The sequence below is a fragment of the Centroberyx gerrardi genome, chromosome 8 (genome assembly GCF_048128805.1).
Source record: "Centroberyx gerrardi isolate f3 chromosome 8, fCenGer3.hap1.cur.20231027, whole genome shotgun sequence".
Lineage (NCBI taxonomy): Eukaryota > Metazoa > Chordata > Actinopteri > Beryciformes > Berycidae > Centroberyx > Centroberyx gerrardi.
Genome location: NC_136004.1, coordinates 21,307,284 through 21,332,662, shown reverse-complemented (window position 1 = coordinate 21,332,662; position 25,379 = coordinate 21,307,284). Strand labels below are relative to the sequence as shown.

Below are 25,379 nucleotides of genomic sequence, written 5' to 3'. Positions count from 1 at the left end.
AACTCGCCCACACGGCGCACTCAGAGCGCGCCTTGCCCGGGACAGCGGGGGACAAGCAACTGGGGGGACAGGCAGGGCACAGTCAGTCCCTCAGACCGGTGCTGCTGTGCGTTTTACCGGGGTCCATCGGAGTTACCGAGTTCGTGCCGTCGCTCTCAGGACGCATGACGCAGGCGTGTTTGTGTGTGTGGGGGTCTCTCTCTGTGTGGGGGGGCTGTGTGTGTTGTAGCCCGTGAGTGTTGGCGGCCGGGGCGCTCACTGGTACTGCGAATCATCTGAGCCTGGTGACGCCGTGAATTCATTTATACCAGCAGCTTTGGGTACGTCAGACCATGAGGAGGTCGCCCTGGAGTTTTGTTCCCCTGCTCGCCTTGTTGCTCCGTCTTTCGCTGCAGACAGCCGACGAGGGGTGCAGAGCTCTTCTCCTTTTATCTCTGTTATACTTTGGACTTACTGTAGCCTATTTCTTTGTTTTGTGGATTTTGTTTTAGTTTAGTCGTAGTTTAAGTGTAGGCAAACAGGACTAACGCTGCTAAAACGATTTATTGCAAAAACTACTAAGATACCGGGCAAATTTGTTGGCAGGTTACTCGACGTCGCAGGGGAAATTAGCATAATCAGTGACAATTAAACTCATCTTTATCTTTACTCATTTTAATTCAATTCTTTGGTTTAAGCGATTTTTATTCAAAACAGACATTGTTCATCAGGGAAATGAAGCGAAAGGAGGAACTGAAACACGAGTAAAGGCTGATTGTTGAGTTGAAGGGCGCAACATCACATTTTGAGTCGGGATGGGAAAAGAGGCAACATGTTGTTGAGAGCGCACAGTAGTTTCAGGACCAGGGACAGAGCCACGGCAGCCCTGAGCGGAAAGCTGCTGCCATCTGCTGTACACAGTGGGTACTGCACCAAATAATGGCCGCTGTATCACCGTGTATTTGCAGTTTAAGGTCGAATAAATAGCAGGGATGAGGAAACAGGGAGGGGAGGAGAGGGAGAGAAAGAGAGATGGTGAGAGGGTTGAAGAGATGAGAGGCAAACTTGAAAGAGCCAATTGTAGTGTGAGTGTATGTGTGTGTGTGTGTGTGTGTGTGTGAGAGAGAGAGAGAGAGAGAGAGAGAGAGAGATAAAAAAGTTACCATTCGTTTGCAATTTCACAGGGACACCTGACCTTGTGAATAGAGGAAGTAGACTGCATGCCACTTAGCTGATGCAATTTTTTCTCCAAATAGCATAAAACCACAGAAGTGAAGTAATTGCCCTGAAGACATATGCGAGGAGGCAATCATGCTTCCCTCTTTGAAATGGGCAGCTGTGGATGAACTGAGTTCATTGCACTTTGATCTTTATTGCACATTACTTCCTAGAAATGACCAAGACTGAGAAATCATGAACCTCAGAGGGAGTTAGTGTTTTGTTTTGTTATTTATTTTTTTATTTTTATTTTTTTATTTACATTTTATGAAAGAACAAGATCTCCAAAATGATTCATAATACAATTAAACTAGGAGGAAATTGCCTAATTGTTTTAGAAAACTGATTAAAATGATTAATTAACAATCCCACCACTCCCCTCTGAAACAATTAAACATTAACAGTGGCACTTGTCTCCCGTCATATTTTATATTAATAGGCTCTTACTATTTCAAGCCATTTTTCCTTATTAATTCAACTTCTAAATAAGCCCTATTAAATAGTATTTTATATTTAGAGATTACATTCATGTTCACTCCTAAAATACCACCATAACCTATCCTAACATAATCTCTGGCCAACACACACACACACATACAGACACACACATGACATTGGCTCTTCTTTGAGGCTTGCTACCATTAACTTCCTTACTTGGAGCAAAATACAAAATTGTGCACCTCATTTTTCTTTTTCTTTTTTCTTCTTTTTTTCTCATGTATCAGGGTAATCAGACCGGTAAATATCATTATGAACAATCTATCAAAGAATAATGGAGCAAAGGAACATTAAATCAAGGGAAGAATAATGAAGCATGGAAATTCCTTTTCATTTTCTACTCTGTAATCACTCTAAACAAATGACCGTACTACTGTTGAATTCTTGCTCACAGTCTTAAAATACTTATGATAAATCATATGATATTGGGATATAATTCACATATAATGGGAACATTTATTATTTGCTAAAAATTAGCTATAACATATACAACAAACTAAATATCCCTCACCACCAACACACACACCCACACACACACACACACACACACACACGCACACACTGACTGTGCCCTGCTTATCATCCAGAGAGTGAAAAAAGCTGACACCATGGTAGTTGGGGGGAGAAAAAAAAGGTGGCTCTGGTTTTTTCACCTTATTTTTGTGTGTTCAGTGGTTGCATAGCGGTGTGTTTTCTATAGGTCACACCCGACAATGGTGAGGCCATGAACGGTGCATCTATTGTAGTGGGGCTCACCAGGGGGGCTTTGGCTTTGTCAACAGTGTGGAATGTCCCAGGGGGCTGACAGGGGCAGGACAGGCCAGAGGGCTGCACCGCTCACCTCCGCTGCACTGGAAAACTCCCTCCGGCTCTCAGAACAGGAGCATCAACCCATACCATCCAGAACTACCACAGGCACAGAGGAAGGGGAGGCGGAGAGAGCGGAAGAGAAGGCCCAAGAGAGGAGGAAAGAGGGAGCGGGAACACGAGCCGAGCTGGAGGGACGGAGGGAGAGGCCGGGCGAGCTGGTTGGGCCTGGATCAGGTGCGCTCTGGTGCTGACCGAGGGGCTTGAAAGTCAGGGTCATGAGCTCTCATGTGGGAGCCACCGGTGTATATGGCTCGGGCGGGGTCAGAGGTCATGGCACCGAGGATACCGGTGGAGAGAACAGCGATAGCGAAGAAGTGGCATATACGGCTGATGCCCTCTGCTTGGAGACGAGGCCCTGGCTGAGGAGTACAGGTGAGGGAGAGGGAAGGTCAGCCGGTGTGGAAGAGCTGGTGAGACCCGCTCTGCCGGGGAGGAAAGCGCACAGGAAGACTCGCGGCGAGGACCACAGACAGAGGGACAGAGGCGGTTTGAGGGAGAGAAACCAAGATAGAGATGGAGAAAGAGAAAGTGTGGAAAGCGTTGGAGTCGGGGAGAATGGCAGAGAAAGAGAAAGACAAAGCCAGAGAACTGGGATGCACAGAGACGGAGCGTGGGGCAGAGAGGGGAGGAGCAGGGCAGAAAGCCTGTCCAGCAGCAACTCAGACTCGCACCAAAGCAGCGGTATGGAAGTTTATGAGGCATCAGGCAACTTGCAGAGAGGATCATCGTGTCCTAGACCGCACAGTATTGGCTACTCCCTGACCAGCAGCACCAGTACTAACCCCAGGTCGCCTCGGCCAGCCACAAGCTCCGTGTCTCCCATGTCTCTCCCCCAACCTCTCCTCCGAACCAGACCCACACCTCAGAGACTTTCACCAAGGACAGCTGCTGGGGAGCTTCATCGCTGCCCGCCTCATTCATCCAGACACCCGGATCCCTTCTGGGTAGAAGTGAGGACACGGGCGGGGATCGGACGGTCCTCGCAGAGCCGTCGGACTCAGACACGCATCCCTTCTCTCACCAGCTCAGAGCTAGGAGAAGAAGAAGAGGAGGAGGAGGAGGGTTTGGAGGGAGAGGAAGAGGAGCAGGAAGAGGAGGAGGTGGAGGGAGGTGAGGCGGGGGGCAGCGGCGTGATGGAGGTGATGACTCAGACCCTGACCCCGGCAGTGGCGGCGTCTCCTGCTCCGTTTGCAGAGAGGAGGATGAGCAAAAGAGAGAAGAACAGGATTAAGTGTCTGAGGAGGAGGCAGAGGAGGAAGGAGAGATGGAGACAAAGTCAACTGCAGGAGAACAGACAGGTGAACGACACAAAGAAATGACTGGGTCTTTAATATGACAACACACTCCTATTTTGATTTTCACTGATACAGTATTTGCTCTTCTTCAAGTAGGTTCTTTTTGAGGAGAACATAGTTAAATAATTTACTTTGCTATTACATTTGCTATCTGATATTGTGTTAACTATAATGCAAAATTGTTCAATAACTATTATCACAAAATCAGCTTTTAAGTGGCAGTGAAAACGTAGTAAAGCTGGGAAAACTGGGAGCATTATCTATTACTACTAATACTACTACTATCTCTACTATCTACTACTATGATTTACTTCTATTGATTTTTTCATTTTTCCAAGATTTTGCCCTCTCCATGTGCAATATTTTTCAGTGCGCAGTAGCAACAAACTTCAGACTGAATAAGCAAAAATAAAAACTTTTATTCAATAATGCCCTCACTGTTAGGTAATAACTGGCCCTAGTTTCTCCAACTCCAGGAACTTAAGTGAAACCTTGAGAGTCTGCAGTCAAGCACTTCAGATCATTGTGATTGTTAACAGTTTTAAATTACTTAATTGATCCAATTAAAAAAACGATTTACGTTTTAAGATGTAAGGCTGATACAAAAAAGCAAGCCTAAGCTTTTTGTGTGTGTGTCTGTGTGTGTGTGTGTGTGTGTGTGTGTGTGTGTGTGTGTGTGTGTGTGTGTGTGTGTGTGTGTACTGAGGGTACAGTGGGTACACAAATCAAATATTGCTGTGTTGCTTGCACTATTTCACAGTATTTAGTCAAGCCAGTTTATGTGTTTGAGTGTGTATGTGTGTGTGCATGTGTATTTCTCTGTCAGTGTTCATTTCATCTAGACACTGACTCTCAACAGGCCTATCAGCTGCCAGCTCATCTCAATAGCCATTGTCTGTGTGGTTTAAAGTGGGGTTACATCTGAATTAGTTGCATGATGAGGCTTGGGCAGAGAGCCCTTCAAAACCACCCAGACAAAAGAACAGATTCCATTTTGATTGGCTGCTGCAGATCTGCAGTCACGTTGGTCGACTGGAATTATTCTGACCGCTGAATTAGAAAAAGTGGAATAGAAAGTTGCTTTGAAAGAGAATATCCGTTTTTCTAATTCTATGCCCCCAGCTGATTATATTGTTTTTATTTGAGGCACTCTTCTCTCTATGGACATTGGAGTTGGCATGTTAATGTAGATACATAATACACATACTATCTGCTTCTAGCAGATACACTTGTGTCCATAATTATGTGATGTTTTTTTGTGTGGGAAGGAATAAATGATATGTGCCAACATGGGGAAATTGCATGAACAAGCCCAGAAAAAACACTAGAGTTAATGTTTGGAAACATGATGCATACCCAAAGCTTTCTTCACTTAACAAGTATAGCAAACATATATAAATATGTGAAGTATTATGACTATAGCCCAGTATAAGAGTAAGAAAACTTCATCCTCTGGCACAGGTAGCCTACACTATGTGTGTGTGAAAGAAGTCAGGTTCCTTATGTTTAATCTCTCTTACTATGAGACTGCATCCTACTCCGTAGATGAATTCAAAAAGGTGGATGGTAGGTTAATTGGTTGTTTTTTTTCACTTTCGTTTAACCTTGATTTATCTAGGGGAAGTTGAATGAGCATGCATGGTCTTTTATTGTTATCAAGGTTTACTGAATATGCATGATCTTTATCAACACCGTCCTGCTTCACACTCACACAGTTATACACATTGACACCTGGGCCACTGAGCGGCTCCGCTGGAGCACTTGGGACTTAAGTACCTTGTTCAAGGGCAGCTCAAGAACAGTTACTGAGGGAGGGCAGAGTTTTTCTCATTCACTTTCCTTACCCCTGTTTTCCCAGCCAGTCCAGGATTTGAACTGGTGACCTTCTGGTCACAAGCCGGGTTCAAATCCTGGACATGCATTTCTTAATTTGTGTCAACAAGTATGATGCTTTCCTTCTCTCACTTGCCCCTGACTGTGCTGCATATGTGTGGTTGGTTTGTGGAAAAGCTAGTTTTAGCCCTTTGCTAGAGTCTCATGTAACCCTACCTCTGAGTATAAGCTCTGCAGCACTGGTTGCATATATAGTGTGCCAAAGGTCAGTGCAGGTGTTATTGTCATCCAGCTCCCCACAGGAAGTGGTGTCGTCCTGTGTGACCGAGAGGCAACGCAGCCCTGGGATGTGCAATTACTATATCCAGCGACTGTGGTTGCTGCTGTAGCTGAATTGTGGCTTTAGCTGCAGTTAGTAGTTGAAGTTTTCCTATCTGCAGCAAATTAGCAAACAAAAATACAATTCTCTCAAGTTTACACCAGTAAAGTAAGTTTAGTGGTGCAGGTTAGTGTCAGTGCAGGCTTTGTGGTACAGTGATAGTTGAGGAGATAGGTATACTGTTACTCTACCAGCCAATATAAGCCAATGGCACTTAGGGTGGTATAGTGGAATGGTGGTGGTATATAATTTTCCCCGTAAAAGATTTGAATTTACTGCCTAAATCTTTAACTTCTCTACTGGTATACGGTATTAGTGTGACTCTACAAGTTTTTTTTTAGTTTTTTTTTACAATGTAACCAAGGGAAAGCTGCCATGTTACACTGCTTGTTGCCAGGGGAGAGCCACAGTGTCCGTGATTACACCGGAGCTGTGTGCTCTGTGTTCTCTCTTCTGTGTTAATGACACACCTTGGGAGGCTGGGGTGGTGTGACAGGGAGGTCCCTGGAGCTCCCCCTGGGTGAGAAAGTGATAATTACTCTGGGAGCACCCCGGGGCCTCAGAAGAGTGGAGATTCAGATACCTAACCCCAGGGGATGGGACACACGGCTCCGAGGAGGACGAGGACGGGAGGGAACACGTGGGCCCCGGACTCTGTTCTAAAAACGAGTTTCTGTCTCTCTCCACATACGAGTTGTAGTTAGGATTTGGAAGGGGGGAGATGATTGAGGATTTGTGTGCAGACACTTGGAGTCTATTGAAAGGAGGGTGAGTTGACTGCTGAGGCCACACTGGAGGCAAGGGGGATTTGAGCAGCAGGAGTGAAAGTGGTGTTGTATCAAATAAAATGATACAGACTAGGATACAGACAATAGCAGACTGGCCACCTGCAGCATAAGAATAAGTTTGTATCTTACAGAATTTTATATCCTGGCTCATACTGCGCCTCTTGGAAAACCTACAGCAGATTAATGTAGGATCACTGTCAATAAAGCAGGACAAAACAAACAGTATTTTCCTCCATGAGATACTTCTCTGTTTCTGTAAAGTGAATGAAGTTTGAATTAGGGTCAGCATCAGGGTCAAATTGCTCTTACTCACAAATTGTATTTATGCAGTAGATTGCTCTGTGGCAAGATGAGAGGAAATTTCCAAAGGAAGATATTTCACTATGCTGAACTCACACCTCACCCCCTCATGTCCTCACACGTATCTCTGCTGTGCAGGTGGGTGTCAGAGACTTTTACACCCATCAAATAGAGTTGCACAAAATGAAGAGTCCATATTAAACAGAATCTCAAGAGGATAGAAAAGAAGACATTCTCACATACAGTTATTGCTGGCTGACACAATGACTTCTTCCAGAAATAATATATGTTCAAAACCTCATCTGTGGATAGCTTTTTTTTTTTTTTTTTTTTTTTTAAATCTCTGGGTAGTTTTCCTTCATTCATTTTCTTGATGCAGTGCAAGACGCTCCATTTTCAATATTTCTGTCTGAGAAGCTCATTCCATGTCGACATGACCCTCCTGAAATAGATTTGTCATATAGAGCTGTATGGGCTGAAACTGCAGAACGTCATGAGATGAAAGATGCAGAGAGTGAGAAGAAAACAGAAACAAATTGATTTACACTAACTGGAGTATTTGCTGTTCTTCATTTTGGATTAGTACCAGAATGGTCCATTCTGGTGCTACTCGAATTTGAAACTCATCCAAAACAGAAAAAAGCAACACACCATCCCACACACACATATACAGATGCGTGCGCGCACACACAGACACACACAGACACACACACACACACACACACACACACACACACACACACACACACAGGTAATTGATTGATGATCAGATCTATAGAAAGGATTTGTCTTCTTGTATGGATGGATGTTGTACGAAAATGTCCGAAATGTGCTATATAAATACACTTTGATTGATTAATTGATATATCTATCAACTTTTGATAATCTGTATGATCCTTTCATAATCAAAAGTAAAATCTGAATTGGTCTCACATCACCAGAAAAACGTTAGTTTAGTTAGTTAGTTTTTAACCTCTCTCTCTCTCTCTCTCTCTCCCTCTCCCTCTCCCTCTCTCTCTCTCCCTCTCCCCCTCTCTCTCTCTCTCTCTCTCCCTCTCTCTCTCTCTCCCCCCCTTTCTCTCTCTCTCTCTCTCCCTCTCTCTCTCTCTCTCCCCCCCCTTCTCTCTCTCTCTCTTTCTCTCTCTCTCTCTCTCTCTCTCTCTCTCTCTCTCTCTCTCTCTCTCTCTCTCTCAGAGTTCAACGGGGGACCCATCCAGCAGCAGTGAGGATGATGAGGATGTGAGCGCCGGGGACAGGGAAGGTTACATCTGCGCCGTGTGTCTGGATGTGTACTTCAGCCCGTACATGTGCCACCCTTGCAACCACATCTTCTGTGAACCCTGTCTGAGGACGCTGGCTAAGAACAGCCCCACCAACACCCCCTGCCCCCTCTGCAGAACAATCATCACACACGTCTTCTTCCAGAAGGGTGAGCTAATGGACAAAAAAAAAAAAAAAAACCACACTCCTCACTTACAGGAACAAGGCACATGGTTTTTAATGCCTTGCTAAAACACTGAAGGATAATAATATGAGATGGATAAAGAAATAAATGTTAAAAAAGCAATTAGAATATATAGTATAATGAGAAAAAATAAATAGCCCTTGATTCGATAAATGCAATGATCATAAAGACACAAGCTTCTGTATATTTTTTGCGGCTATATGTACATTCTCATGTCCGTGTTGTTTGTTGATAATGCGGCTGAACAGATGACATCTAAGCTGCAGATTGTTCAGAGGGCCCAGCTGCAGATCTCCCATAGGGAGCGGAGTAGACCTTCAGTTCAGCTCCGACCAGATGAGTCATCCAGACCTAGCAGACAAAAATGAAACACACCAATCTAAACACCTTTAGTTACAGTAGCAGCTTCTGAACTCAGGAAGAAGAGGATTCCGCTGCAACATTTGCAGTTTGGTGGATTTGCACTGCATGGTGCATTGAAATTGAAATACCACGAGCGCATACATTTTTAACATGGGTGGTTCCAGCGGGAAATAAAACATGCTCTATACCCGTCGAGCTTTACAGGACCACGTCATACCATGAAGATACCAGTATGATATCTGTGTTTAACATTCACTGCCCTATGCTCATTGTGCTCCCATACACACGGATATATTTTATATATAGCCTGCTGCTCACTGATTAGACACAGACATGTCAAGTTGCATGGCAGTCCGAGTCTGATTTGGATAAATCTATGAATAAGTAATGAGGTTCCGTGATTCATGTTGGCCTACTTCTAGTTGTATGGAGGAGAGAGAAAGAGAGCGGCGGGGACATTGCTGTGGCCATAAAAAGGCAAAGTGGCTGTGGGTATGAGGACACACTGAGGGCTCTTGTTGGTGATTAGGCGACAAGGATTTTAGATAAGATGCTTGTGTTGATTACAAAAGCCAAGGTCACAAGGAGACAGCAAAAGAGGAAAATGAGGGAGTCTAGTGATGTTGCATCTGCTGCTTTTTCTTAACTTTTTTGAATATATTCAATAAATCAAGCATAATTTTATCCGAACTACGGAGAGGAAAGGGAGATGGAAATAAGGCATTCAGTTCACACCGAGCTAATAACTGTGTTTATTTATTTGTCTTTCTTACAGAGCTAAACCAAACAGCAAGGACGTTCTTCCCAAAGGAATACCTGTCCCGGAAACAGAACTTCCAGAAAGCAAGCTGTGCAAAGTGGCCTCTCCCGAGCTGCAGAAAGCTTTTCCGTATCTTTGGAGGCAGGTTCTTCAATCTCTATAGATTGAAATGTACAAGTTACATGTAATTAGAATAATATCTGTTCAATATCAGTTAGACCTTTAGAACCTTACTGCTTCTCTCTGCTTAATTGCAAGTCTTAACATTTGTTGACACACTAACAGAAATATACCTGATGCCTATGTAGCCTAAAACTGGTGAGCTTATACAGTACAATAAAACAGATTTCTTTCAAGTCTCACACAACATGTGTAATCAAGATACAATTTGAAGGGGATGGCATCCCCCTCGTTAACACATATTTGTATCTAACACATATTTTTTATCTATAGAATTTTTGGTGAATAGCACGAGCAAAAACAGTACCATTCCCCCAAAATTGCTGTTTCATTGGTATTTTTACTCCTCTTTTAACGGTCTAGTTTTATTTTTGCTATTTTTTCTTACTATGGCCTCTCTATTGTATTGCCTTTTATTTTCTTTTATCTAATTTCCTTTCTTTTTTTACTCCCTCTTATTCCTTTTACCTGTTCCCATGTAAAGCGCTTTTGCATTTTAACGTACAAAATGTGCTATATATAGTTTGATTGATTGTAAATTAAGGGAACCCATGTATAACTACTGAGTTTTGAGTAGTTAAATATAATTATTTAAGTTGTAGTCAGTGAAATTAACCAGATGGCCCATTTGTCGCCCTCCCAGGCTTCCAGAGGCAGTCCAGTCCCATTGCTAGACGGCAGTTCCCTCACGGAGGAGGCTACCGTCTGGATGCCATGGACTTTGAGGACGACTCCCGGGGCTGGCGCTTCGACATGGACATGGTCATTATCTACATCTACTCAGTCAACTGGGTCATTGGCTTCTTCATTTTCTGCTTCCTCTGCTACCTCTTCTTCCCTTCTTTTTGATAGTCCTGGCAAAGGTGATGGAGCAGTGGGGATCGAGGGAGAGAGAGAGGGAGGGAGTGATGAGCGGGTGGATGAGGATGAAGAGAGGGATCAGTGATGAAGCAAAGGTCAGACAAATACAGAAGTTAGATGTCTGGGAGAAGGAAAAATGGAGCTGCAGGGTTTTGTAAGGAAACAATGAGTGAATGACCGGCAAGTTGGAGGGTTTGGTGGAGGGAAAACAACAGTGTGCCAGCTTGTTGTCTCTCATCAATAAATGATTGAAATGGGGAAACGGTGTAGGGGGATGTTTGGGAATCCAGTGTTCTCTGTTCTCTGTCTCTACATGATGCGCATGTAATGTGCATTGCACAACACTGCATGTCCTGTTCCAGTATGGGGGGGAAGTCATTATGAAAGGTCCTGGGTTGCAGAGGTTTACTTTTAAAATGCAATCCAATTTACAGACTGCTGATGCTTAAAATGTTATCAGTAGCATAACCAACTGCATTCCTAGTCGGTAAAGTAGTCAGACTGTCCTCCGTTAATTATGGATTATTCGAAAGTTCATAGAATATGAAGTTGAATGGAAAATGTCTTACAATTTATTATTACTTCAATTAGCCAACATCCACAACCATCATTTCGAGATGTGTATAATGATGTTTTTGTCTAACAAACATATGGCAATCAAAATGCCTTTTTAACCCTTCAAACATGTGTCTGAGTAACCCTACAAGTATTCAACTTCCACATATTCCTGAGATCATGTAAAGTTCAATGAGCATTTGTGAAAATTAGAAAACTCTGCCAAAGCTAGAAACAATGGACCCAAGATTCTAATATCTGGCATGAGCTGCTCCATTGGCAATGAATTGGAGAGTTTCTGGACTCACATAATGCTTGTTTACACTTTTACACTTGATTGGATTTTATGCCAGAGTAATCCTGATATTTCTTAACCAGAAAATGTGCCCATAACCCAGAAAATAACATTTGAATACTGTCATGGGATTCACACACTCTCACGATATTAACACAGATTATAGTCTTAGCTCTTTTGTTTCTAGCTTTGGGATAAAATAGTTCATGTTCATAGATCTAGACTAAACTAAAACCAGAAAATCAAAGGAATAACATGAGTGAACACTGTTTTTGGGTGGATTTTCCTTTTAATGCTTCATCAGACAAATTAATTTCAGAATTGTTTCTAATCATTTCCTCTTTGGTGTGGATTGTGATTGTGGTTCATGGTTTCATGCTGTTTCATGAACCTCTGTGTGTTCCCATATACCGTATCCCTTAATATTTGCTACTGAAAATTCTCACATTGGCAATGCTTGAATTGTTCTATATGTCTTGGTAGATTGTTGTACTGTGCTGTACTATAGAGGCATACCTTATTTTTATATGATGAGGGTTTTGAAGCAACCCCTGGAGGGAACGGATGTTTTATTTTTTAGATTGATTGTGCCACGTCACTGTGTTTTATAGCAAATAAAATTTACATAACAACACATATAGGTGTGAGTGCATGGCTTTAAATGAAAAATCAAAGTAAATAGCAGACTTTAAATGATTTGCAGTTGACTTTCAGTCACAGAAACATCTATTAAAGCTCAAGAAATTAACGTGGTTTCTGATATATTTCAATTGTGTTTCTTTGGCTGTCAAAAGTCTTGTTATTCAAGCTTTTCCAACACCAAGCTTCACTTTGCCCTTCCTCCACTTACATCACTGGAAAAGATGTGATGGTCTGTGGAAACTACAAAGTAGGCGGGATCAAAGTGCACAGGTGTTGCAGTTTTTGATTTCTAAAACCCAGCCTCCGTGAAAATACAAGGCACTTTCATGAACAGTAATAATTTCTTGCTCAACATACAAAAATTACAGTAGTCTTATGATTTTGAGTTGACTTTTGGTCGATTTAATAACTCTTTTCTTTGTGACAAGGAGCTTTTGAATCAGAATTTATTTATGCTGTTTGGCATGACATTTTAGTATTGCCTATTTACATGCAGGTCAGTAAAATCTTCAATCAATATGTAAAAGTAATGTAATATATCCCAATTTAATTGTTTTCTTTTTTGTGGTTCTTTTTTACATTGACTTCCAAATGGTGTTGCATAGACTAAGTAAAACAACCACAAACATTTAACTATTAAAACGATATAATAATGATAAAAAAGATATCAAATTCTAAACAATGAGTGATATAAAATGTAAACTACATGTGCATGGGCGGATGTCCCAATATTGATTAGTCATGTGTGGAAAGACTTCTGTGTACAACAATTAGTCTCCCTTGTTTTAACACCATTAAGTAAACAAAATGTAAAACCACTACTGGAGAGATTTATAAAATTCACATGGGAGAAAACTGACTTAATGTTTTAGTCTTCAGTTTCTCTTTTTAATGGGCGCTCATGCGGGACGTGGAATATCCTGCCCTCCACTCCTGGCACCAAGGCCACCTCCACCTCTGCCCCTCCCTCTAGCTTCTCACTCACACCTCTCTTTATACCTGACAACAACAAACGTAAATACAAACAACACAACCAATGGATAGATCGATAGAGGGATGAGCAAATAATGATTGAATGAATGAATGAATGAATGAATGAAGATGCAAACTGTTCTCACAGGTCACTGAGGGGCTCCTGGAGACCTTCATGAGGCCCATTCTGTGGCTTGACTTGCAAGTCTTCAGGCCCTTGACAATCTGAAAAGACTCAAAGTGGTTGATGAGGATGATGGAGAGAATCTGGGCGCTTTCTTTCTTTACCCTCTGACTGCAGCCGGTGAACATGCCATATCCGTCTTTACCCTGGAGAAAAAAAAAATAGGCAGTTAGAAGATTCCTAAGCATACTCATGATTATAGCTAGATTGAGTGAGTTAAAGGAAGAGGACAATGTATAATACCTTTGTTAGATATTCTTTCATGGCAACCAAGTATATTCTGTTCATGTCCAGACTCTCTCCTTGCACCTTCACAGTTTCAATGACGACACGGCGGCCTGGTTTCCCTTTGGGATCGAAGCCAAACTGGATTCCAGCAACTTGGAGAAATCTTAAAGTCCAAAATTTTATGACAAAAACGCACCCATTCTCATAAACCTGTTCTCTAAACATTTGTTCCCACAGAAAACGACAGGTAGGCTATTGCTTATTCTATCAGTGCATTTCTTGATCAATGCTGCTGACCAGTTACACCAGCAGGAGTGTAATACCTGCCATCTAGAGCGGGATGGTTCTTCACACTGTTCTCCAGCCCCTCATACAGCTGCTGTCCCGTGGCCTCCGCCACCAGCACCAGGTCCTTCATGGGCAGGATCTGCATCAAGTCATGCATGGTCAGAGGGCCAGCTGGGTGGATGCGATCTGATCGCAAGGTACCTGGGATGTAGTCAAAGAAGCATGATTAAATAGTAACTAATAGATTTATAAATTATTTATTTATAATTCACTGATGATAATGAAGCTACATATTGGAAAGTTTAAGTGTTATATGGTTCTGAGTGTCAGGATTATTTTGAGTTGACAGAAAGCTAGAATGAAAGGGTTTTTTCACAGAAGAGTGCCTTGGACTTTTGTGTCATGCAGTTATACTCTAAACCGAAGAGCACCTTCTTTTGATTTTTTCTTTTTTTTGACACTGCACCATTTTTGTGGCACTCTATTTTTCTTCTTTGTTCTAATAAGGAACATATTGTAATGTTCAGGCTGACAATATGAAACTATTAGTTCATCCTGACGTGCAACACATTTTTTGGCATTTGTTGAAAAGACATAGGAGCTGAAAAAAGTTAGAATAATATTTCCTAGACAACCCTATAGCATTTGGTTACTGAATAAAACATTGGCAGCATCGAGGATGTAATAACCTGAATTCAAAATTGCCACCTCTGCATGCGTAGCCTCCAGCATGGCATTGGTGATCAGATTACCCAGGTTGCACTCTTCCCTTCTGACTGTGGCGTAGCGCCCGTCTAGCTCCACCTCAGTGTGGCAGAGGACCTCCACCAACATGTGCTGAAACAGAGAGAGAGAGAGAGAGAGAGAGAGAGAGAGAGAGAGATAGAGAGAGAGAGAGAGAGAGAGAGAGAAGGGCAGACAGAGAGAGAGAGTATATGTGCTGGTGGATTTGCCTCAGAAGGAGAGATAAAACTTTTTCCTTTGCACTTTTTCGGTAAACATCCAGATCTTATTACCTTGCGCATTACAAACTGATTAAGCAAACGCAGAGTTATCAAGTGTGGCTATCAGGACTTAACTCACTTGAACACTGTTATTATATTTGTCAACTATCTGTTTGATGTCAGCATCCTCCTTTAGGTCTTTGGTAGTGGTTATTTTATGGCAAATGAAGTGGAATGCCCCATCCTGGTCCTTCACCACCTCTATCCTGGACAGGTACCTGCAGAGGGCCATTTGTTCAAAATTAACAAGGATAGAGAGCAGGTAAATGATTGTTTTCCTTTATATCTTTGCTAAAAATGTAAGGACAACGCACATAATATCTATAATATATCTATAATAATATATAATTTCTTCTAAAAAAGGAGGTGCCGTCCTCCTCCGTCCTGTACTTACCTGAACTCACACCCACTCTTCACTATCAGGATCCCGTTCACCTCCAGGACCCCGTACTCGTGGTCATGACCCCCTAAGATCAGATCCAGCCCCTTGGCTTCCGACGCGAGTCTGATGTCGTTGCACCACCTCATGTGTGTGAGAGCCACCACCAGGTCGGCTCCTTGCTCTCTCAGCTCTGCGGACAGGTGGGTGGCTGCTTCAACGTAGTCCACATAGAGGATGTTCTCCCTGTCTACCGTTCCTAACAGGTCGAACCAGTCCTCCTCCACCAAGCCCATGATGCCGATCTTCAGGTCGTTCCACGGCAGGATTCTGGTAACCTTTCCATGTCCCAGCGGTTCTGAGGTGAACCTGCCGGCAAAGTAAACAAGGCAGTCAGAGGATTTGAACTGTTATCTGTATTCTGAATGATTTAAAGCACTTTAGCTAAATTCTAGTCTCTCTCCATTGCACTTGTCACTTTTTTCAGGCTACTGAATTGTATTGGATTTTAATTTAAATTTTGTCCATGATAATTTTAATCCCTGTATCTGTGTCTGATTTTTGCTCTCTTACTTATTATACATTACCCTTTAGTGTGTCTTTTTTTGTTGATGTTTGTTATTGTTTGCTGGCTTGTTTAGTCTGTTTTGTTGTGTTATCTTATGTTATGGATGTTTGTTTTTATGAGCGCACTGCAGCAAATTCCAAGCAACTGTCTAGTTGATGTGGCAATAAAGTAAAGTAGAAGTAAAGTAGAAGTAGATGTTAAGCGGGATGAAGTAAAACAAAATAAATACCAGAGAAAATGTGTCTGTGTTTATTTACAATAGTGTACACATTTTGGAGTAAGCCCATGTATATAGGCAGATTTAACTCACCTGTCATAGACGTTGCTAAGAAACCAGGGGAAGGTCGTCTTTAGTGCCATCTCTTCCAAGAGGTCAACACCAAAATCAAACTCATGATTACCTGCAGGCAGGGATTGGGAAAATCTGGACCTGATGTAGGCTACATTGAAATAAAAATAAAAACCATAATGTGTGTGTCCCAATGTGTTGTGCCACTCTGTATGTGTGTTTCTGTGTGTTTGTGTGTGCGGGTGTAGGTGTGTGCATGTGTGTGTGTGTGTGTGTGTGTGTGTGTCTGAAGCACTTTAATAAATGGATTTTCTAAGACTCCCTTTGCATTCATAATTAAATAGTAATGCAGGGTTAGAAAGAGCACTCACCATACACGGCACAATGGACTCCTAATTTATTGAGAATATCTACCATATGCTTTCCCTTTGTGATTGTGCTAAGCAGGGAAGGGTTCAGGCAGTCACCGCTGAAAGCCACCAAGGGATTCAGACACTGGAATTCTTTTAGAGCAGTGGCAAACCTTAAAAAATAAATACAAATTTAAAAAAACAACAAGATTTTGAGGAACATTCAAGAAATGTTGAATGACACTCAAGGGTTAGGAAAATCTAGGACTGCCCAGGCCTTTTAGTGTGGCCTAATGGTAGCCACATAAAACAGAAAATTCTCACATTGATAAAGATAAAGTAGAAAGTTGGAAAGCTCCACGCCTAATTATGGATAATCTATTTTTAATTCTGCAGGAGACAAATGGAGCAGAGCCTAAAGCCGGGTGATGTTACATTAACCTGGTGGAGACAGGGCCCGTTTGTCTGCCCAAAGTTACCTTGCTGCCCCGCCAACAGGATCCTCTGTTCTCGCCTCTATTTCATACACATCGTTGAAGTGTAAAATTGTAAGCACTAGTTCTGGTTCTCTATATGGTTTAGCTACACTTTCACTTAAAAGATCTTGCGACATTTCGCCGTTGTTAGCTAGTTATCTAACGTTAAATGTGAAACTTTGTGAGTGTCTTGTTCTTCGGTGCCAGAACTCGTCGCCTTGGAAACGTGTCCGTCACCAAGCAGCGCAAAAGTCCAAACCGGCACAAAAATAAAACGATTTTGTTTTACTCCAACCAATACGAAAAAACATGCATGTCACATATTAGGCCTGCTTCAATTAGTCAATACTTTTTGAGATGGGCAGATAGGCCTGTGTTTCAGAATATACAAAAGCTGTCTAAAGATTAAATTAATTAGTCAATAATCATTTGTTAGAAATATATTTTGAGGGTCCAATTTAGGCTAGGCCTAGGCTACCTATATTTCGGAGGGGGGGGGGGGGGGGGGGTCGTCCCAAGTAAAAAATCTGGATTTTCACCTTGATAAGAATAGCGTTACGAAAAAGAACTGCAGTAATACTAGCCTATAATCAATTCTAGGATAGCAGCCTATTCAAGTTTGATAGCAACACTTTCAAATAGCCTATCATGCAGCCACTTAGCCTATTCAAAAAATGATAGGCCTACCATAGAAAATCCTATAGTAATATCATATATAGGAGATCAAAAATTACCATAATGTAGACTACCATGAGGTCACTGTGAACTCACTATTGAGGACCACTCACACACATAAATCGCTATTGGAATAGGCTATTGTATGAATATTAGAGAGGTCCCATAGGAAATTAAAAAGTAGGGTAGGGTCACTATAAAGTCACTATTGAGTACCACAACCACACTTTAAATCCCAATAGGAATATTATAGAGATACCACGGGGCATAAACACCAGCAGGTACAGTAGGGTCACGTTAAACTCACTATTGAATACCCCAGGTGCACTATCAGCCCTTATAGGAATATTAAAGGAATATTATTGTGATTTTTCGTTGTGGGGAGACAAGACCGCCCCTGCATCGATAGACCTATAGGCTATTTTTGTCGTACAGCCCCTGTGGGCAATAACTTAACCCAGAATTTCACACGTTTAAAAAAGTGTAGCTCCGATTCTGCTCGGGGCGGGGGTCTGACTTGACGGGTCCTATTAGTATTCCCGTCCTATGGGTGCGCAGTGTTGCCAGCCACCGAGCCACGTCAGGCCTGTAGCAACTGCTCGTCTTCTTCTGCCTCGCCAAGGTTAGATATAGGCCTAGTCGATTGGAAACACTCGAAGAAAAAGACCTTGGGAACAAAATCAGCACCGCGATCACCAGGAATAAGTTTTTTGGGAATTCGTTTTTCTCCTGTCTAGAGATGCGCTAAGCGTAAATGCTGTGAAACCGTCTATACGGTGACATTGGCAACGTTATTTTGTCTCTATAGGGAGGGAGTGCAGCTTAGAAAAGAGCGTTATCAGCCGTCTTATTGGTGCTTAATGGAAACGCGCAATCATAAAAAATGGTTGCATTTGGTGAATATCCGTGAATGCGATCGTCTCCTTCCGACATCGGTGCGTCAGAGAAGACACCTCAGCTAGCTGGAGTCTGGGTTGGGTGCGAAGTCTTCACCGTACACCGTCTGCTGCTGGAGTGAAGGTGACTTGCGCCCCGTCGCAGTCAAGGCAATGCGGAGAGGAGTCGCAGGCGCTCATCCGGTACTTCTCCTGCGCTCTGAGGCTCGTCTGCGAAAAGATTTGCTCCCTCTCCCACAGTAGAGACAGAGGAGCGCAACGTGAGAGATAGACGGAGCAATAACAATAATCGGGAGATTCAACCCAGGCTGTAGTTGTCGAAGGTGAATTGAGCGTGAACGGGGGAGAGAATAAGGTGAATAATAAGGTACGGGGCGATAAGGCACGAAGACAGAGGTGGTGGAGTTTGAAGGGGTAAAACAGACAAAACAAAACCGTTCTGTATTAGGGCTGTTTTATTAGTGGATGTGTATGCATGAGTTCTGCACCGAATGGGCGCAAAAACCGCCCCAGATCCGCCGGGAACATCTTCCAGATCGGCAAGCCTCCTTACCGAGACCCGGAGAGGAGGGAGAGCACCGAAAGTACCCGCAAAGCCCAGCGCGCCGTGGCCGACTGCAGAATGGTAGGTTTGCGACACGTCGATGCCTGCATGGTGCCTCTGATGAGGAGTGCTCTGTTATTCTCCCACCCTTTCTTTGTTCTAGGACGATCGACTATCCCGTGCATGCATGATGCACAGGCGAGAGCTGTTAATAGCTGCAAAAAACACAAAAAAAAAAACACCGTAACCCGGACTGGGAGCCTAAAAATAGATGTATGCATTTGCATTGCTTTGTTGGCAGTGAAGCCAAACAGATCGTCTCGTCGTGCGGATTGATTGTGTGATTTGCATTTGGAGTGCTGAAAGCTGCTAATACTGATTTGGGGTAATGTCAAAATTGGTTAAATTACAGAATTGTCTGCGGAGCTTTGTGCGATGACACAGATGCCCTCTGTTTTGACAGATGCTGGCAGAAATCATATGTAGGCTATACTTCACCCGTTCATACATCAGTGAACGTCACTGAGCCTCAGACTCCATACAGGAGGACATGCTGGAGTTGCACAAAATGAACGAGATGTGTGTCCCAATCGCAAGCTTCGGGCTGTGCAAACAACCAAACTTAGCATAATGGGCCCTCATCAATGAAAAATCGATTCATTCAGCATGTCCTCTGACTATGCGGGCTATCGCAATGGCAGCGCTTTTTGCATTACGGTTGATTTCTGATCATATGCTTCTCTCAGAGATCAATGTGCTTTTGTGAGTGCATATGTGCAAGGTTGCAGTTCATACAATAGTTTTGTTAAAGCTTGCCATCATGCACCTGCAGCGGCACATTATTTGTCCCTACTGTGAAAACCTGAAAATCTGGATAATAGGCAGGATGTAGTGCTGCTCAGCATTTTCTTCTTGCTGCTCTGGGTTGACACGTTTTCATGTTGACAACTCAATATGCAGGCCGAGGCTATAGGCTATTCTACTGCAATGCCCAGTTCTCATTGATGAAATGTGGTAAGAAGCCATGTTCAAGCAAAAGTTGGCTGTTGCATGTGTGTCTTCCTTCACTGACTCTTAGGCCATTTCAGGATGAACTTCATTTTGGGTAATTTTATCATTTCATTATAACACAGATCGTCCAAGAATTCAATACGCTTGTGGCCCTGTACCGTGAGCTGGTCATCTCCATTGGCGAAATCACCGTCGACTGTCCATCTTTACGGGCCGAAATGCTCAAGACCCGAACTAAAGGCTGCGAAATGGCGAGAGCGGCACATCAGAGTCTCTCCTTGATATCGGGGTGAGTAGGCAAGACACTCTCCAAGGTGCTGGAAAATATAATCCGCCTGGCGCTAGCCATGGTGCTGAAAGTGTGAACCGCCCCAAAGTGGCCAAACGGGGAAGCCAACGTCAAGTTTGTGTCTCTCTGCAAAACTGCTGTGCCAAGATTCGTAAAGCAGCTAATTTTATGAACGTACACTCCTGTGGTAGGCTTATTTATGAGCATTTCCACTTTAGGCACATTTATACTTTAGCCTACTCCACTACATTTCAAAGAAAATATCTTATTGCCTACTCCATTACTTCAGTTGGGTTTGAGGTGAGAAAGAGTTTGGAATACAGAGCATGTCATCAAATTGCAAATATGCTATTTCAAATTGCCATCAAGACAACTTTAGAGGAAGCAATCAGAACAACTTGACCTGACCACTTCCCATTAGCTGAGCCTAAAACCATAATGCATCAAGAGTGGGATGCTTTCCAAGACTAAAACATGAGAGCATTATAATGAACGCCCAATGACTCTTGCACTGTTTCTTTTAATGCATAGGGAAGGCGGTTGTGTGTGTGTGTGTATGTGTGTGTGTGTGTGTAGGGGGGGGGATGCTTCAGCGCTGAGTGCTATGTGCTGGTCATTTACAGAAGTCTAGGATTTTTCAAGCCCTATAAGCATTAAGCTCATTAGGTTACTATTTTTTTCTTTTATCAAAACAAAATGATACTATAATGACACAAAAACCCAGAAGGATTACATTTCATGTCATTTCACTGTTTGCTGAATCAGAAAAGGTTGCCATGCTACAGTATATGGCAATAAGTAGGTTTTCACAAAGCGTTGGTTAAAAAGCTATGATACACAAATGGCATGGTCATTGACTTGGCCTGCAGTTGCCACTGAGCACAACATCTACTCTGCATCAGTGCCAGTGGAAGAAGGGCAAAGTGAAGCTTGGGATTTGAAGGCCCTCACTGAGGCCAAGATGTCAGCTGACTTGGCACCCCCAAAACTTGCTTTAAATAACAATCAGACAGACTGAAGACAGAGGACAGAGATCTGGCGAACGTCTGCAGCCAAAGGCAAGGCACTACTGAAACAAAACAAGATCAGGTTTACTCTAGCTATTAATAATATCCATATTCTGACATGCAGATACATAAACAGTTTGTTGCTGATCTATTGAGTGATTGAATGCACTCCCATTGACTATTAGCATTACGATACATTGTTTGCGATGTTTCCTCACACATTTTTCTTTACAATAATGAGTCAGTAAATGTGTAAAGCTCTGCTCCACCTTGCTGTGTAACCTATTCCTTCAATAATAATTAATAATTTATCCACTCGCTATGTCCTTTAAGTGATTTCAGAATGCGTATCCTTCACTGTCTGTTACATGCATGACAAAATCTTTCCATCTCATGTAGGGAGGCTGCAAGCCACATGTGCGTGACAGACCGCTCTCACATACAGTTAGCCAGGAAACATGCCTTGCACATGTTTCCTGTCATGGCAAGGCATGAATCATGCAGCATGCACCGAACAGCAGCAAACTCGTCTCGGTTGCTTTTCATAACGAGGCTTTAATAACGCCTTATTTGAATCTGAGGAGAATCACTGCACTTTATCGTACAGACCTTTTATGCTCTGCGCTATTCTTTTCCTGATATATGGCTTGTAATTATACAATTAGACGCAATTATACAAGTCTCTCTTTAAGACACTAGAGTACTGCCCATTATTGTTCTGTACTTGAATTTCCTGCCTCTTGCTGTAGAAATAGAGCTGTTGCGGTAGCTTTAGAAGGAGCTCTAAGTTCGCACTGATAACAGCATCAACATCATTGTCATAATCATCACCACCACATACTCTAAACCCTCTTCTCTAAAAGCTCTCCAGGCCATTTCCATGTCTGTCTCCACTACCAGAGAGACACAGAGCTTGAATTAGGCAGCACAGATCATTCCCCTTTAATCAAATAAAGCCAGTGTGTCTGAATGGGTTGAGTGATGCGGGGCCGCTCCAATGTGCCAGAGGAAAGCTGATAAGCAGAGTGGCATTGATGACAGCTGTGCTTTAGCAACAGTAACAGGCAGCACTGTGACAAAACAACCACGATGGGGAAGGCAAAGCTTGTTGTCGGAGGAGGAAAAACGCAACGGCGTGATTTGTGTGAGAAATATTTGTACCAGGTGCAAGTTTCTCGCCTTTCATCTCTGTCACTTTCCCTTGTGATATCACACCCGCTGAAAATCACCAGCTTTAGTTTCCCCTTGAACACCAGGATTTATGTGGCTGTGTCTCATAGAAGCTACTGATCTAGACCTGGGTAAATATAAATATTCAAATGGGGTTTGATATTTGAACTTCTTTAATGCATTTGATTTATACGTTCTCAGACGCAGCCTCAAATATGGACACACTGCTTGCAAAGTCACATAAATCAAGCAAAACGCATTCAGTGGCTATTTTGTCCTTGTCTGCTGGTGACATAAAGCAACAGAGACAATCTGGAGGATCAGGCTCTGCTGTGATTTACTCATCACTTTATGTAATCTCCACAGCTTATCTCTCCTCTTAAAGTTTCCCTTTGGCAGAGCGTTTGTATTTTTTAATATGTGTCAGAGTTCGTAAACAATCAGCTTCTGACATTAGCTGCCAGTATTAAGGGTTTTTAGTTATTGTCTATGGTTACTGATAATGTTACTATAATCACAAACGGACAAAACCGCTTCAATATTACCTGGGCTGCATTGTTCATATTTTTTAGAAGTTTTGGGAGTTCAAAATGAAGTTAGCGACATTGATGGTTGACTGTTGTGAACTCACATAGAGTTGTGTGTGCTAAAAGGTGAAAATCCTCAACAAAAATGATATGTCGCTTCAATCATTATCTTACCTCAAATCTCAAATAATCATCTTCCACCACATACTCAAGCATTTGTAATGCAACCTATAAAACACAAACAGTTAGACAGTTAGACAGAGAATATATACGATCGAGGTCACATCCACTGAAAAACATAACACTTTGCGGTTTAGAACCAGACCTTAATCTACATCCGTAGAGTTGGACATGTATCCTAGCCAGTAACCTCCCTGTGTCCCCACTGTGTGCCGTTGCAGGCCAGAAGACGGGGAGATCCACCCTGAGATCTGCAGGCTCTTCATCCAGCTGCAGTGCTGTCTGGAGATGTACATCACTGAGATGCTCAAATCTGTCTGCTTGCTGGGATCCCTGCAGCTCCACAGGAAAGGTACTGTACTGTCTCAACCGTGGCTTTTAACTTACTTCACTATGGTGTGTGTGTGTGTGTGTGTGTGTGTGTGTGTGTGTATACTGTATGCCAGGGTATATATATTGGGGATGGGACAATATATCAAAATTCAATATGTCACAATCCAAAAATATGACAATACGTATCGTGGGGCAGAAAAATGGATCACGATATCAGCTACATTTTATTCTGCTGTAGTAATCACAAATGAGACGGCTTGCCCATCACAATTTCACAAGCAAAATTATATTATTTACACTTTGGAATGAAATTTTTAAATTGTTTACATCCTAGAAAGCCAGTGTCATTGCTAGAAATATTTGTGGTTCAGAAATAAACATAATTCTGCACAATCAGACTTTGTTATCGTATCGTGGTTGTATCGAATCGTGAACCCCGTATCGTATCAAGAGATTAGCATATCGTCCCATCCCCAGTATATATGCTTTGTTTCTCTTTTTGTTTGTTGTTTTACTACCTTTGTAATGTGAAGTGCTTTGAGTTGATTGATTGATTAATTAATTGAAAGGAAACAACCAGGCAAACCTGTCAGAAAGCAATCACAACACTTTTGCAGATTTCAAAACATGTGCATAGACATGATAATTATTCGTAGAAACCTTCTTACCATGTCTTTTATGATGATACCACCATCAGACTGTTCAACAAACTCTGAATATCTGCACACAGATATAAACCAGGATCTGTATGCATAAAGAAAGCCTCTTAGGTGAAGTTTATAATGGTCATGTCATTGTCAGGTGATTGCAGATCAGTCCTATTCTTATCTCTGTGTGAACCTGTGAGACGTGTATTCCTCTTTGTAATGTTTTATGCATATGGGGAGAGATTTTTAAGCCCGGCTGCTGTGTGTGTGGTCTAGGTAAGGAGTGTGGGCCTCCCAGGATTGACAGTAAGACGGAGGAGAGCTCAGACATCCCCATCCTTGAGGACACCTCTTCCTCCCCCACTGACTGTCCTCAGCTCTGCTGGCTGGTGGCCACCGACATCGAAAACATAGAAAAGTGGGTACAGAGGTGAAAGTGTGTGTGTGCATGTATGAAGTTGTGGGTCAAAGCACATGTGCTAGGTACATAATGGTTGCATTTTCACTATTCTAGGCTGTTTGAAACTGTTTTGAAAACTAACTAAACACTTCACATACTGGGATGGCATCCAATCGTTAACAGAGTGCAGAGAGTACTTTTGTTGAACAGAGTATATCGCTTCAGGTGTTAAGATTAGTTAATAATAATAGCTTTTTTTGCCACAACAGTTGCAGTCATATGGAGTTTAAGATGCTGTAAGAATGAGGTCATGAGTATGTGCTAAAATTCTGGCTCTGTGTGTGTGTGTGTGTGTGCGTGTGTGTGTGTGTGTGTGTGTGCATGTGAAAAAAGACAAAATTATAGATGCTAGATAAACTACATAAAAGCCTGGGTTTGTGTTTTGGCAGGGATATGAGGGAGATGAAGAACCTTCTCAGTAAACTCAGGGAGACGATGCCTTTACCACTGAAGAACCAAGGTAAGATCCCCCCCGCACACACACACACACACACACACACACACACACACACAAACATACACACACAACCACACATATCCTAACCCCTCCCCCATGGAGCAGTAACACTTTCATAGTCTTTTATATGTAATATCTTGAGAAGACCCATGCGGATAAAGACT

General features: G+C 42.5%; 3 protein-coding genes across 3 annotated transcripts in view; 2 read left to right on the top strand and 1 right to left on the bottom strand.

Annotated features, from left to right (window-relative positions):
• Positions 1-3,698: 3,698 nt before the first annotated feature.
• On the top strand, positions 3,699-10,777 carry rnf180a (ring finger protein 180a). The gene is made up of 4 exons (XM_071894796.2): positions 3,699-3,863; positions 8,355-8,589; positions 9,764-9,889; positions 10,572-10,777. Exons 1-4 carry the CDS (start codon positions 3,699-3,701, stop codon positions 10,775-10,777), a joined length of 732 nt encoding a protein of 243 aa, XP_071750897.2.
• A 2,372-nt stretch (positions 10,778-13,149) lies between these two features.
• On the bottom strand, positions 13,150-17,156 carry LOC139908190 (mannosylglucosyl-3-phosphoglycerate phosphatase-like). Its single transcript, XM_078285178.1, has 10 exons — positions 17,023-17,156; positions 16,565-16,716; positions 16,215-16,305; positions 15,352-15,705; positions 15,037-15,175; positions 14,643-14,757; positions 13,989-14,154; positions 13,681-13,828; positions 13,400-13,583; positions 13,150-13,280 (listed from the first exon to the last, which is right to left on the bottom strand). The coding sequence occupies exons 1-10, from the start codon at positions 17,154-17,156 to the stop codon at positions 13,150-13,152; spliced, it is 1,614 nt and encodes a 537-aa protein (XP_078141304.1).
• Positions 17,157-19,065: 1,909 nt separating this feature from the next.
• The window catches only part of rgs7bpa (regulator of G protein signaling 7 binding protein a), a 6,509-nt gene continuing 195 nt past the window's right edge, over positions 19,066-25,379 (top strand). The window contains exons 1-5 of the mRNA XM_071894834.1: positions 19,066-19,215; positions 20,268-20,434; positions 23,540-23,670; positions 24,575-24,716; positions 25,148-25,218. Of these exons, the coding sequence (XP_071750935.1) occupies positions 19,066-19,215; positions 20,268-20,434; positions 23,540-23,670; positions 24,575-24,716; positions 25,148-25,218 (661 nt within the window). The remainder of the gene's footprint in view (positions 19,216-20,267; positions 20,435-23,539; positions 23,671-24,574; positions 24,717-25,147; positions 25,219-25,379) is intronic.